The 15,934-nt window shown below is 41.2% G+C and overlaps 1 protein-coding gene across 1 annotated transcript in view; it reads left to right on the plus strand.

Annotated features, from left to right (window-relative positions):
- Positions 1-14,526, plus strand: part of GAD2 (glutamate decarboxylase 2) — a 74,596-nt gene extending 60,070 nt beyond the window's left edge. Inside the window, exons 13-16 of the mRNA XM_060095471.1 lie at positions 2,356-2,505; positions 8,626-8,733; positions 9,273-9,362; positions 14,353-14,526. Of these exons, the coding sequence (XP_059951454.1) occupies positions 2,356-2,505; positions 8,626-8,733; positions 9,273-9,362; positions 14,353-14,526 (522 nt within the window). The remainder of the gene's footprint in view (positions 1-2,355; positions 2,506-8,625; positions 8,734-9,272; positions 9,363-14,352) is intronic.
- Positions 14,527-15,934: the final 1,408 nt, after the last annotated feature.

Genomic DNA, 15,934 nt, shown 5'->3' on the forward strand with positions numbered 1-15,934 from the left:
TCGCGGTGCGCGGGCCTCTCACTGTCGCGGCCTCTCTTGTTGAGGAGCACAGGATCCAGACGCACAGGCTCAGTAGTTGTGGCTCACGGCCCTAGTTGCTCCACAGCATGTGGGATCTTCCCAGACCAGGGCTTGAACCTGTGTCCCCTGCATTAGCAGGCAGATTCTCAACCACTGTGCCACCAGGGAAGCCCTATTCACGTATTTTAAATAGTTTAGGATGTAATGGCTCGGAATCAGGACACTGTCTCACCTCTATGTGACGTTTACTTACCCTTTTGTACAATGAGCCTGGTACTGTCCCACCGTCTAGAGGTCATGTGCTTTGCGTTGCTTTTCCTATCCCAGTAGAAGCTGGTCTGGTCTGTCCATCCTTCCGCACTCCCTGAGTGGTCTCCCTTAGGATTGATGGCACCTAAGCATGAGCTTGCATGGCTGGGGGGAAATGGTGCTAAGTTTCTGTGACTGTGAAACAAAATAGATGCACCAATTGCAATTTTCAGTCTCATTGGTCTTCAAGTCCAATTCAATGTCATTCTACTGCTCTGTTACAATTACATTGTATTGAATTTCTACTAGTCTCAAGAAAAAATTACTTAATGAATTCCACTGAATAAGAAGGCCAGACTACCAGACTGAGCCCAGTTCTGTTGTCTACCATCTGGACACTCGGTCTGGTCTTTCAGGACCTAGATCAAATTTTAGTTGCATTCTGTTTTAGTTTGGAGAACTTTTAAAAAGGGCTCTCCCTTCTAACTTCAACGAAATGATCACAGTTTAGTCTTTTCTTCTCTTGTCGTGAGTCATGAAACAAAAAAGTAAATGCCAAAGTTTCTGTAAAACCACAATCACACTGTGGATTACCAAAGCGTCAAGGGCTTCCTGTGGTTCGAGACAAATTGCAATGTGGTGAGGAGACTAATGATGCTGTTTTAGTCAGAGAACATGATTCATTCACTGGTCTTTGGAATAGTTCAATCACTTTGCCACCCATTTTCCATAGTAAGCTCGTGATGCAAGGGCAAATTAATGGTAATTGACAATGAAACTTTCTACTGTAACTACCATTAACAAATGAGTATGAAAACACAGTGCTTGGGCTTCCCTGGTAGCGCAGTGGTTGAGGGTTCACCTGCCGATGCAGGGGAAATGGATTCGTGCCCCGATTCTGGAAGATCCCACATGCCACGGAGTGGCTGGGCTCACGAGCCATGGCCGCTGGGCCTGCACGTCCGGAGCCTGTGCTCCGCAACGGGAGAGGTCACAACAGTGAGAGGCCCGCGTATCGCAAACAAACAAACAAACAGAAAAACCCCACAGTGCTCAAGTCTTAACCACTCTTTTTTTTTTTTTTTTCGGTATGTGGGCCTCTCATTGTTGTGGTCTCTCCCGTTGCGAAGCACAGGCTCCGGACGCGCAGGCTCAGCAGCCATGGCTCACGGGCCCAGCCGCTCCACGGCATGTGGGATCTTCCCGGACTGGGGCACGAACCCGTGTCCCCTGCATCGGCAGGCGGACTCTCAACCACTGCGCCACCAGGGAAGCCCGCCTTAACCACTCTTGACAGAGGAGTGTGACATCTGAAAGATTCCCTGTTGAAGACCCCAGAGTAGCAATGTCTTTATTTTTTTAGATTTTACCTTATAAAAATGATAACAACGAACTGTCTTAAAAACTATGATATCCATAAAGAACTCAAACCCTTATAGCTAAATGATAAAGTACTTGAACTAAATATGAACGAAACAGTAGAAGAATCATACCAATAATATTTTACAAAACCAAAGAGTTTCCAAAATAGTTTGCTTACAACAAAACCAGAACCTCAGGCTATTCTCCCAATGAACATTATACTCTGATTGATTTTTTAAAAAATAAATGCCTTCTCACTGAAATTCACCTGACCTTGATTTACATCCCAACTGTTCCATTTCTAGGTGTAATTTACAGAGCAGCTTACATAAAGTTTTTGAAATTCAGTCTCATCTGTAAGATGGGAATTATTAATAACCAGCCACAATAAAGGGTATTGTAAAGCTTCAGTAAAATAATCAACAGATTTTAAGAAAGATAAATGCCTTCTCTTAAAAAGGGGAGTAAAAGTATATATATGCCCTGTTGTTAACCTCTGGTGACAGCTGACCCTTAGCCATTTATCCTATAGACTTGACCTATCACAACAGCCCATCCTGTTGAGATATTGGCCTCATTTTTTTTCTCATTTGATTCTTTCTCCAGGATATTCAGTGCCTCTTTCCTTTATTTTTTTTTCTTGATAATTTCCATCACAATGTAAATCTAATAGAATACCTAATAAAGTCAGTAGAGTTTCCTAAGTTTTCTCTTCTCTTCTAGGGATTGATGCAGAGTTGCAACCAGATGCATGCCTCCTACCTCTTTCAACAAGATAAACACTATGACCTGTCCTACGACACTGGAGATAAGGCCTTACAGTGCGGACGTCACGTTGATGTTTTTAAACTCTGGCTAATGTGGAGAGCAAAGGTGAGCACACTGGGATCGGCTGAATGTCGACTAAAAACAGACACTATATCTGGTGACCCTTATTATGACATGTTAAAGATTGATTTGCAAGTTGAAAATTATTTACCCAAGATTAAGTTTCTTGAATCCTAGATCTAGTTATCTACACGGACAAGAATATAAGAAAGCCCATTGAGTGTTTTCTTTCTTTTAAACCTAATTGCTTCTAATCCTCACTCATCTAGAAAACCAATACATGTTGCTTTATACGGCAGAACCTCTGGATTCCTAAGAAGTGTTTCATTGTTGTTCTTGTCCCAACTCTTGTTTTTTACCCAGTGATTGATTCTTTGGGCAGGTTAAATGCAGTCTTTTTGTTTGGAGAATAAAAAGGAAAAAGAAAAAACCCAGCACGATAGTTTATTTTTGACATTTCACAGGGTAACCTCTAGTTATAAAGCTTTTTTCAAAAACTCTGGAACTAACTAGTGACCTCTTTTGGTTTGGTTTCTCTATTTACCTCAGAATTTAACAGTAGATGATCACCCCTCTTTCAGAAATGGAACTCTGTAACTAATGGTGTGCACCACTGGCTGGACCTAATTATAGCTTTCAAAGAGCATACGTGTGCGGTTAAATGTAAGCAGGCTGGAAGGGTCAAAGATTCTATTTTTCATTTTGGCCAGATTCCTAACTTACATGTCACAAATCAGTGACTTTCCACCTGGTTTCATTAATCTCCCACAGGAGGCAATGGCCAGAGCCAGCGGGGACACTGGAAAAACCCAACTGCTAGAAAAATCCAACTGCTAAAAGAGTACGTGAGAGAAACCTGACAAAGGGAGAGATGAGAGGGAAGCTGGCATGCCCCGAGGTCCTGTGTGTTTGGGAAATGGTCCACAAATTTGGCTCTCAGCTTTCTAAGTAGCCTACACAAGGAGGTAACAGGTTCAGCACCATAGGAACAAGCAAATAACTTGGTCTGCTGGATGAGACCACCGAATGGGTCCTTCCTCAGGTCTGTGTAAAGAGGTATGGCCCACGTCCACAGCACCCAGTCCATATGCCGGTGTTTATAAAAGTGTTCAAAGCAAACTGAATCGACTCAAACAGTTCAGAGAGGCAGATGGCTAACAAGAAAAAGAGGGGGCTTGGGAGTGAAACAATGCAGTCCACAACTATTTTATGGAATCTTCTTTAAACCCATCCTGGAAAAGGGCAGTTTAACTAGAAAGACTGTCTTAAAAACTATTATATGAGCATATGCCTTTTGCTTAATGCACAAATAACTCTTAGATGGTTTCCGGGGATGGCTAGACTACATGGTCTTCAAACAAGCCTCCATAACGGTATTTGCCCCAGTTGAGTTTTCTCTAAGTATTGCTAAGGATCAGACAGCTACCTGGAGTGAGGCCCAAGGTGAGTTACTGCCCCATAAAGGTGGGTGATGAGTGAGGTCAAATCCCTTGAGCTGAGCAGGGGACCCCTTCCCTTTCCTCTTTTGAAAGTTGAGAGCCTGACAAGGATAGGTATCTGGTCCCCACCACCCAAGACAAGACTCATTCTGTAGGCAATAACACTTTCATTTGGCAAAAATAAATCAATCGAGAACCTAGATTATTAGTGTACTCTCAGGCTGTTTTAAAACGAGCAGGTTTTTCATTTCATTGATTTGTGGGAACTGTAAAATGACAAAGGTAAACATCAGCTACTATGTTGAAGAAAGCTTGGTCCCTAAACATTGTCCAGTATCACTCTTTTTGTCTCTCATTCCCCTGGTGTTTTTATTAAAATGATGATCATTAGCTATATTTATACAAAAATGTTTCTGACACTGTTCATCGGTTCCTGCTGCTGCTTTTCCATCGGAAACCTCCCTGCCAGTGTGGTGCAGCCGGCTGGTTCTCAGAGAATCACTCGGAGGACATCAGGTGTGAATTAAACAGCAGGACCAAATGAAGCTTGAAATAAAGGCAAAGGATCCAGTTTCTAAAGGGCTGAAATACAGGCACCAGAAGAGGGGATAAAGAGAGAGAGAGAGAAAGAGAAAAATCGCAGTGGCTACATAACTTATGGACACATTTTTTTTTTGCACTGAAAAATAGTTTAATATTATACGTTATCATCGTCCAGAATTTAAAATATTTTCAAGTAATTATTTCACGTACATCATGTTTGTGTAAAGGAATAATTCATTTTCTAACATTCATATGTAAGGTGTGAACAAAAATGAAGGCACACTGATAACTTTGTAATTAATGAAAGTCAACACATTATTTATGCTTAAAATGCAGAAATAGATGACAGTGAAGAATTACAAGTGAGAATTTGAGTTACTTAGAAGACATGGACACATATTTTTTTAATTCCTTACAGAAACCCTTAAGTATCTAGACAGCTAAACAGCAAAAACGTCCATTGTCTTTCAACTTAAAGCTGCATTTTAAAAAAATGAAATGATAATAATTATTAAAGTAATAAGCTCAGACCTACAATCCACATCCAGGGTGAGGATAATTACCATCCAACACCCTTAACTCTGTAGTAATGCCAGACAGGGCAGGAGAAGTACCCACTCCTAAGGAGAGCCATAGGAGAGTTGGCCATGTCATTCTATTTTGCATCTGCCGAAGCAGTACAGTAAGTCCTCTACATACGAACCTTTAAGCTACAAACTTTCAAAGATGCGAACATGCATTCACATGTCCAATCACGTAAGTTAGTTCACGTGTCTGGTGTACATTGTCACGTGCGTGCCTCCTCTACAAGTGGTTGTGCTTTTGTGTACTTTACTGTACAGTACTATTTTCTGTGTTTGTTTCTTATGTATTATTTGTTAAAAGTACTGTAAACCTTTTACAGTACAGTACTGTATAGCTGATTGAGTTAGTTGGGTACCTAGGCTAACCTTGTTGGAGTTATGGACAGATTGGACTTATGAATGCACTCTCGGAACAGAACTTGTTCATTTCTAGGGGACTTGCTGTAATGAGGAGGAATGTGGCATTAATCAGCAAACCCTCTGTTATCAGATACACCTGGAGAATACATGTTCCAGTGAATCCGCATTTTCTCCTTAATAAGATAAACCACATGAAAAATATTGACCTAAGTATAAATTACAATTCTTTCACCTGTTGATAGGAAACGGAGCTAAATGCACTGAAGACGGCCATCATGTTAAATCCAAGACAACTTGATTGGACCAGATTAATGCAAAAAAAAAAATATTGAGCCTCCTGATGTGGGATGCTAAGAGGTGTCCTGGATGGTGGTATGATTTGTAAGCCTTGCACTGGCAAAGACACTGTCTGCCCTCAACTCTGTTCTTATTGGGTAGACCGTTTATTTTGTCTGAATTTTATTAGAGGATCCTAGGACTTGATTATTTTTCATCTTGACAGATTTCCTCAGTGGTTAAAACTCACGGGTAGACATAAAAAAAAAAACCCAAAACCTTAAAAGGAGTCCCCTTTTTTAGGCCTGCAGTGATGGCTTAATATGTAACTATTGAGTTTTTACCGTAAATCTTCGTGTTTGTATATGATTATGCAAATTGGCAGATTTCCTTACAGTTTTCTATGATTGGCCTCTGTAATTAAAATGTAGATAACAGAGGGGTTGGCAAATGGCTGAGGGAAAAAAATAACAGGAGAAAACTATTAAGGGGAAATGGATGTGTGGCACACTTTGTTGAATGACTGAATGTTCCCTTTCTCTCTAAAATATTCATTTATTTTAATAAGTGGATCCTGAGCATCTGTTATTGTGCCTGGTGCTGAATGGGGCTGGGGGACTTCAGTTCTCCAGGCAGGAAAGAGAAGTGCTCCAATGACCATCACAAAAGACAGAGCACAACTGGTTATAAAGGAAACACAGACACACCTTGAAGAGTTAAAGAATGGAGAGTTCAGTCCTAGTTTGGAAGCCAAGAATGATTTATAAGGAGGTGATCTTCGAGATGGGTCGTGAACAGGATGGTAGAATAACCGGGATTTTGACCAGCAGAGCTGGGAGAAGGACATCCCAGGAGGAAGGTCAGGCAGGGGCTAAAGGGCGTATTCTGAGCTAGTAGGGAGTCTCAGTTGACTGAAGGAAAATTAGGGTGCTACCATCCAGATGAGAAGAGAGAGGGCCTGAGTGGGTGCATCTAAACCCATCCTGGGTGTGTGTGGGTGAGGGATAAGATAAGACATCTTTCTCCCAAAGCTCCTTGAGTGTAGCCTGATGCTGGGATCCTGTCTTCCACCCACAAGTGCTCCTCTGAAGCTTCAGCTTCCGTCACAGTGACTCAGGTCACGGCGATGTGATGCCTGATAAGGTTTTATATGTGTCTTTGTCATTTTCATAAGAAGAGCTGTGTGGTATATAATGATTCAACAAGCATTTGATAAACGAATGCATTTTGGAGCATCTCCTAAAAACCTGCAAAACCTTGAAAATAAAATATAGATCTTATTCCCATAAATACCCCATTTGAAAGGAGGAGCCCCAGGCTTCGAAGGGCACATTGGAGCTCCTGCGTCACTCCCCCTCTACCTCTTTAGCCTTCGTCTGAGGGGGGCAGTCAGATTACCCCTGAGCACCTCCAGAGTGAAGTCCCAGACTAGCAAAGGCTGGAGGACTCCCATCCCGTCCGTGGTAACCCCACTCCCTTTGCAATACAATCACACTCATTTTCAGAGCGTTCATTTCACCTTGCTACGTCTCTGTGTGGGAAATCAGACAGGCACCGTCATTCCCATGTGACCAGAGAGGTTAGCCAAGGCCATATGGTTGGACAAGGTCAGAGTCATACTGGTCCTGGACATATCCTGGATCAGGTCCATGCGAGATGAAGTCCAACTCTAGGCTGGTCCAAAGGATCCAGTTTGGAGAACAATAAACTCCCCTCCCTCTTACCTAAGGTCCATCCCAAGTGGACCCAAACTGCCAGTTCGGCCCAAAGCAATCCTAAATCCTTGGCACTCACAGACTCATGGAGCACAGGGGTGCTGGCCTGAACGTTCAGGCATCAGCTGGGTCCTTGGAGTCAACAGGAGCCAGTCAGCAAGGGTGGCGGTCTCCAAAGAAATGAATTTCTGAACCCATCAGACCTCTTTAATGCAGCTTGTTCTTAAACACGTTTCAGAGGTTACAAGTCACTGGCTCTGCCAGATTCCCCCTTTGGCTAGGACGATGAGACTGTGTTAACAGGAAAGTGGGCCCATCTTATCTGTATTATAATTGCTTCCTCTAGATGCCAGGTTGGATTAGTCACTGGTAGACCTGTTCTAAGTTCCTGGGATGAGCATTAGCTGTTTCTCTAAGCTTCCCCTGAGCACTCCACAAACACCAAAGGACTTAGGAGTAAAGCCGTGTTGAAAAGTAATTCCCTAGTGTGTCCTGTTGTCAGTTAAATAGCTCCAGTCCAAGGCTGTTGTGTTGTTTTTCCCAAGTCCAGATCCTGGGCTTCCAAGAGCTGGAAACTAAAGACCTCTGTGATAATGTTCGCCCATTACAGACACATGAGCCGTTTATCCCCAAAGGAGAAATCTAATAAGCTTTGCAAAATGACAGGCTAACAAAGCATCTGTGTGCCCCTCAAGGGACTGTCATTCGTTTGTCCAACAGATATTCATTGAGCACCTACCTTATTTGTTCTATAATGGGGGGTACACCGGTGAACAAAAGTGGGGTCTGGAAATGACACATTTACCTGATGGCCAGGGACTAAGCAGGCATCCTGGTGGCGGGGTGTGTCTCTGATGATGCTTCTTATCCACAAGAAAACGATAGCCAGCCCTCCGGTCATTAATGACTTCCATAATTACACCTCTGAGCGGCAGAGGCAAATTTTCCCCTCGAGTAATCAAAATAATTGCCTGGGGAATGGAGGCTCGGAAAGAAAGGGATTGTGCCATGGAGAGCGGTGATGATGAAACGGAACAAAAGCACCTGATGGGGAGAGCATTCAAGGAGAAATAATGGCCAGAAAAGCCTCTAGTAATACAGTCTTATGTCGGGAAAGTGCTGGCGCAGAGCTGAGACCAAAGGGGCAAAAAGGCCACCAGTGTCCAGAGAGATTCGTCTCCGCGTCTCACCTGAGAGCTCGCCCACCTTTCTCAGCCTGCTAAGCTTTCTTCTTCTTCTCTCACTTAGGGGACCACTGGGTTTGAAGCACATATTGATAAGTGTTTGGAGCTGGCAGAGTATTTATACAATATCATCAAAAACCGAGAAGGTTATGAAATGGTGTTTGATGGAAAGGTATGTATTCTGATTTCTACAGAAATCTAAACTCCAAAGTTTAGTCCATTCCAATTCTTATCACTAGTATTTTTTGATGTTAAGAATGTACTGGGCTTCCCTGGTGGCGCAGTGGTTGAGAGTCCGCCTGCCGATGCAGGGGACATGGGTTCGTGCCCCGGTCCGGAAAGATCCCACATGCCGCGGAGCGGCTGGGCCCGTGAGCCATGGCCGCTGGGCCTGCGCGTCCAGAGCCTGTGCTCCGCAACGGGAGAGGCCACAACAGTGAGAGGCCCGCGTACCGCAAAAAAAAAAAAAAAAAGAATGTACTGTCCAGGTAAGTGGGACCATTACAAAGGAGAAGCAGGGGTGAGAGGGTAAAAACCAAACTCACAAAAAATAACTCTGTATAATGGTGTGAAAATCAGGCACTCCAAAGGTGATTACAAATGTAAAAAGCAGGATTGTATCCAGAAGCTGCAGAATAGATTTGAAATGTCCTCAGAATTTTCAAATTTGCCAGTTTGGGCTGAGCGTGACTCTTACTTTCCTTTTCGTAGCCTCAGCACACAAACGTCTGCTTCTGGTATGTACCTCCGAGTTTGCGTGTTCTAGACAACAGTGAAGAGAGAATGAGCCGCCTCTCCAAGGTAAGGATGCGAGCTCCTCTGATCTGTACCTCGGTGTATGTAATGGACCTTTCATGTGCATGTCATCCTTAAGACAGATGTGCATGTCTTTAGGAGAAATCCATCCTCAGCCTTAGTCAATTCAGCAATTCAGAATTAGAAATGAAAACATTAGAACACATAAAATATTAAGGTTAACTTTTGTTCGCTTGTGTCAATAGTTTTTCAGAGTTTCAGAAAAGTTTCTTACTAAGTGCGAAACCCTTAAAACACAATGTCCAGGGGCCAGTAAAATCGACACACACACACACACACGCACACGCACACGCACACACACACACGCACACACACACAATCCCAGAGGGAAAAGCACTAAGGTGAAATAAATCATCTGCACTGTCCAATATGGTAGAATAGCTACATGTAGTTATTTAAATCTAAATCAATTAAAATTAAATTCAACTCAAAATTCACTTCTCAGTCACGTTAGACACATTTTAACTTGTGACTCGAGACTAATATATCAGATTGTGCAGACAGAAAATATCTGTATCGTTACATAAAGCTCTCTTGGTCAGTACTGATATAGACCCAAAATGAGAGGAAATGTGGAGTCTTCTGGGCCGCAAGAGAAGTTAAATTCTGGACCTAACAAGGCAATGGGATTACTCTTTGTGGCCTCTTGCCCAGTACAAGGCTCAGCATACAATAGGCACTCAAAAATGTTTGTTGAACTAACGTGCCATTTACATATTCCAGAATAGGGAAGGGAAGCACACTTAGGAAACCTACTAGTGGATCACAGACATCTTCCCAGTGCACACTTTGGCTTGAAGGCAGATATATAGGTAACAAATGGTTATCACTAAAACGAGCCCAGCCACAGCTTCATGAGGGAGGGAAAGATGAGAATCTGGTTGGTGCATTTTCTGCTCCAGTCAGGACTGTGAGTGCACAGATGGCCCACTGTCACTGAGGCAAAGTGGACACAGAAGGCCTGGGGCACCATGGGGACAGGACCACCATGGGGACGGGACCACATACAAACGCATTAGACCAAGGCAGGAGGCAAGGAGATGTCCTGCAGGTGTTCATCAGACAAGAGTCCCAGGCGGCATACAGTAAGTCCCCTACATACAAACCTTCAAGTTGTGAACTTTCAAAGATGTGAACATGTATTCCATCAGCGTCAGGTGTGAGTGACATTGCAGCTTGCCCTCCATCTCCTGTTGCTGACGATCCTTCAGCCCTGCCATCTCCCACCTCCTCTCCCTCTTCCAGTCAGCAACTCTTCTTGCCTGTTCACTCGATGCCAGCCCCTGTGTGCCAGCTGTTGTACTGTACTACTGTACTTTTCAAGGTACTGTACTGTAAGAGTCAAAATGTTTTCTTTATTTTTTGTGTTTGTTTTTTACACATTATTTGTGTGAAAAGTATTCTAAACCTATTACAGTACAGTACTATATAGCTGATTGTGTTAGTTCGGTACCTAGGCTAACCTTGCTGGACTTACGAACAAACTGGACTTAGAAATGCGCTCTCGGAATGGCACTCGTTCGTATGTAGGGGACTTACTGTGTTGGTCACCTCTTGTATTTCTTGTTCTTTTTCTTCTTCATCATCTTCTTGAATTTTAATTTTTATTATATTTGATCATTATCTGCATCTCTTCTATCAGCTTTTATAGTCCTATACTGACTGATGGCCTTTCAGAAGGTGAACAGTGGATTTGAAAGTACATTGGTAAGGAGAGACAAGATAGGGGTAGGGAAGTAAAGAAGTACTAACTACTATGTATAAAATAAATAAGCTACAAGGATATATTGTACAGCACAGGGAATAGAGCCAATATTTTATAATAACTATAAATGGAGTATAACCTTTAAAAATTGTGAATCACTGAAACATGTAATATGATAAATCAACTATACCTCAATAAAAAGTACTAATAAACAATAATAAAAGTTTATAGAAAGTATTACAAAAAGTACATTGGTAAAGAAGTCGATTGGCCTCATATAAAAAGTGACTCTTTTAAAGCCTATGTTATTAAATGTAATGGGAAATTTAATTGGTGAGATTTTAATGTTTTCAAATACCTTATTTATGGTTATTCTGCTTTTTGATTTTTCAAAATTTCTCTCAGCCTTCCACAATGTAAAAACATAAAGGTTTTGTAACACATAGTGAGAAATACATTTCTGTGATAGCTTTGTGAGATTATTTCATGATGCTTTAACCTGAGCCCTCTTTGGAGGAAACAAATGTGGATTTAAATTATGGAAGAGTCCCCTGGTTATTATTTTCTAAAGGATCGAAAAAGCTAATGGCACGAAGGATACAATGGTACCCTAAAACTCTTAAGGCTCCCCAAAGAGCTCTTGTTGATTGAGCCTTCAGTGAATTCTTCAACATGCAGCCCCTTTTCCCCTAACTGACTTCCTTTATTCAGCAAACCCAAGAATGTGACCCCCAAAAAAAGAGTCTTGAAAAAAATTAAAATGCTATATACTCATCAGAATAGTCAGAATCTTATTTTCCTTCTTAACTTGAAATTAGTGATTATGCAATGAAGTAGATGTTCCACGTTCCTGCTAATTTTAGTTCGTCAGCATTTTCTGGAAGCAACCAAAAGCCATATGTATTTAGATGGCTGTGATTTCTGCCAACCCAGCTAGCTTTAGGAACTGGGGGGGTTTCAGTCTTACTTTCTGCCAAAACCTGTTTGGGATGATGGCTGTTACCGTCAGTCTGTTGACCTCTGATCTGCATTTATTTCAAAAATTTGTGTTGAATGTCCTTAATAATTAATCCCATTCCTGTGTATTCTTACCTGGATTGCCTATGAAAACGAAATCAGAATTTAATTCACTGAGTAAAGCATTATCATTGTTTTATCAGTGCTAAAGAGCAAGCATGATTTATTGCACAAATAAAACTAAGGAACAGTTATGTGATTTTTTTCCTTAAATTCCTGCAGACACATGGATTTGGAATTCTTTTTCTAATCTGGGATTTCTCTTCCCAGGAACACACTGACTTGCCATGCCTCACAGCACAAAGTGATACATTTCATGTCTTTAGGCTAAAATATTCTAGTAGATCCATTTTCAGAACTTAATCCCAGTCTTGAAATATTTAAATTCTTTCTTATATTTATTCCCTGGGATGAGCTTGATGCCCTGCATACATCGTTAATCCTTTGGGTGAAAGAGGATCAATCCAACAGGAACATTCCTCTTTACCTCCTTGTGGAATAAGGAAGGAACAGAAAGGGATGTAAGAACGTGTTCATCTAGAATCAGAAAATCTAAATGTTGGGATCATCATCCACATTCATTTTTAGGTGAGGAAATTAGGTTCAGGATGTGAAGTGAAGATGAAATGAACATGAAGGTCAAGTCTGGCTTTGGCTTTGGCTTTCATAACTAACAAATAATTGGTCCTGATGCGGAACCATGTTGATTTTTCACATTGAGTACTTTGAGGATTAAAATCTCATTGCAAACCAATGATTATGTAAGTGTTGATATTCAAAAGTCACATGTTTATAACACCATTCTATTTGAATCTATCCTTCATTTAAAATGAATACAACTGTGATAGAAGGCATAGTTCTCATATTGAACTGAGTTGCTGACTATGATATCTAACATAAGTCTAAAGCTTCCCAGACATCTACATTCCTGGTTAGGTATTTGCAGCCACGAACCTAAAAGATCAATGTTATATTTACAAACTCCAGTGGTGAAATATGTGGACAGAACCTGCATACAGTTGGACATAATTTCAAATGTTTGCCTCATCCTAGGAGCTCTTCCTCTTATACCACTTTTTATAGTCAATAAGGACTCAGGGAGCCCTCCACGTGCACACAGTGCTGTCCTGATAAAAGAAGTGAAGGACACTGTCCCTGCCTTCCAGGAGCTTACAGTTGAAGTACAAAGATGAAGTGGATTTTCTTATAACTGAGGGGATGATAGGAAATTAGAATATAGACAGAATCTATGGATAAGGATCATGTACTTACAACTTAGAGAAAATATGCTAATGGACTGCAGAAGTCAGGAAAGGCTTCCTAGTGGGTGTAGGACTGTGGTGGAGCCTTGGAGTCTGCATAGGATACAAACTGGAAGTGAAAAGGAATTCTAAGCAAAGAGAACAAGTGTGACATGGTGAGACTGAGGACCAGTGTGAAGGGGTAAAAATATGTGTGGTACATCCAAGGGATATTGAATAAGTAGGTCTTGTCAGAGCTGCAGATTCATTTGGGTGGGCACTGGATGAGTCCTCAGGCATTTGTGCTGAACTGGAGTTCGAACTTAAATTCATACACAATAGAGGACCAAGGGCTGTAATCATCCATCTGGCATAAATGTGGTAAAATCTTGTCTGTGATCTGATTCTGTAATGTTAAATCCTTGTGGGTGCAGCTTTTTGCCTCAGCTGATTCTTCATGATTATTAGGTAATATATTTTTCAAAACATCTTATAAACTGAGTTAATGCAAAAGGAGAATAAAAAGAAACTAGGAAGCTTTAGGGTCTCAAGAAGGAAAATAGCTTTAGGATCTCAAAAGTCTGCTTATTTTCACCCATCACTTGATAGTGAGCCTTACATCTTGGTAACCAGTCTGTGAACCATGTATTACTTCCAATGAAGGGGAAAAAACCCATCCCCCAAATGTTGTATTGCCAAATTCTTTAGCCTTGGAACCAACATCAGATTCTTCTTGGTCTCCCAAAACACTAAGCAGAAAGTCAAGATGTCAAGCTCCTGATGATAACCTACCACTGATGATTCCTTTTAGCACCTTCGAGATCTTGAAGCTATTAAACTGCTCCAGCCCCCTGATCCCAAGAAAAGTGAGAGGCAATTCCTTCAAGGGATGACATATATGGTTCTGATTGTTCAGTTAAAAACTAAAAATGCTACTTGGTATTGGGTTCTTTCATGAAAGGAAGAGTCCCTGGGAGAAACAGTCACCGTCGAGGTCTGGTCTCTTCCACAGGTGGCTCCAGTGATTAAAGCCAGAATGATGGAGTATGGGACCACAATGGTGAGCTACCAGCCCTTGGGAGACAAGGTCAATTTCTTCCGCATGGTCATCTCAAACCCCGCAGCCACTCACCAAGACATTGACTTCCTGATTGAAGAAATAGAACGCCTTGGACAAGATTTATAATAACCTAGCTCACTAAGCTGTTTCAATTCTCTAGGTAGACAATTAAGTTGTCTCACACTGTGTAAATGTATTTGTAGTTTGTTCCAAAGTAAATCTACTTCTGTATTGTGGTGTCAAAGTAGAGTACAGTTTAAAAATCAAAAACAAGCAAACATTGCTCCTTTTAAAAATCCTTTCTTAAGTTTAGAATACCTCTCTAATAATTAGTGACAAAAGGCTGTGTTCTAATCAATAAGGAAAAGCTTAAAATTGTTACAAATACTTCCCTTACTTTAATATAGTGTGCAAATCAAACTTTATTTTCACTTCAGAGTAGTAGGGTTGAATAGTGCCAAATTGCCCCTGAATCATAAAAGGTTCTCTGGGGTGCAGTGAAAAGGCTAAAGTAAATATAAAATGTATGCTGACAATAAAAAAACTCTTACCTTTTTCATAGTATTAGAAAAAAAATTTCTAATTTACCTATAGCAACATTTCAAATATATTTAAATACATATAATTTTACAAAAGGAAAATATATATATTAAAAAGATATCCTATTTTGTAACATATAGATTTTTATTTTATATGGGTTATACAAACTGCAGGGGCAGATATTAAAGACTAAGCCAGATTTTTTTTCTCTTTCTTTTAACGGAGGCACAATAAAACACTTAGCAAAGTTATTTTGAAACATAAGCCCACAAAATTCTTAAAAGGTATGATGCCTTCTTTCTGTTCGTTTTATGACTTATCACATCTCTAAAGTTAGTATTACAAAGCAGACACAAAAGGATACTGCAAGTTCTTTAAAATGATTGGTCAGCTCAACAATAAGACTCACTTCCCATTTAAGTTTTCCCTCCACTGGACCTTAGTAGACCCACTTAGTAGGCATGACAGCCACGCTTCATCTTAGACTAAATTAGGGTAATCGTCTCTAGTATGCTTTCCAGTTCAGCCTGTTCAGAACAGAAGGTTGATGCTGGTTCTTGAGATATCTTCCCAAACAGTATTCTTTTCTTAAGTCATTTGGATTCATTAGAGAAGATAAAAATAAAATCTAATCAGCCCGAGCAGAGGAATGAAACACACTCCAGATGTGGTGAGCTCAGAAAGTTAAACTTGGCCTTAGATCTCTGTGTGAGAATAATGATGGCATCCTGGATGCCACAGTGTCCCTGCCCAGGAAGGCGTCGTTCCCCTCCCGGGTCATTGCTCTTTCCCATTCCCTCCCCATCCCGACCCACAAAAGTCTCTCCTGCTAAGCTCCCCTTCACTGGGATTCCCCATACTTAATTTCTACTCCATTCGTGGTTATTTTCCTCTCAGGAAATGAGCTTCTCACCTAGAATTTTGCGGCAGCATCTGAAGACCTTCTTTGGTCATCTCTCTCCCATCCGGACCCAAAGTGACCAGACTATGTAAC

The sequence above is a fragment of the Mesoplodon densirostris genome, chromosome 4 (assembly GCF_025265405.1).
Source record: "Mesoplodon densirostris isolate mMesDen1 chromosome 4, mMesDen1 primary haplotype, whole genome shotgun sequence".
NCBI classification, from domain to species: Eukaryota; Metazoa; Chordata; class Mammalia; order Artiodactyla; family Ziphiidae; genus Mesoplodon; species Mesoplodon densirostris.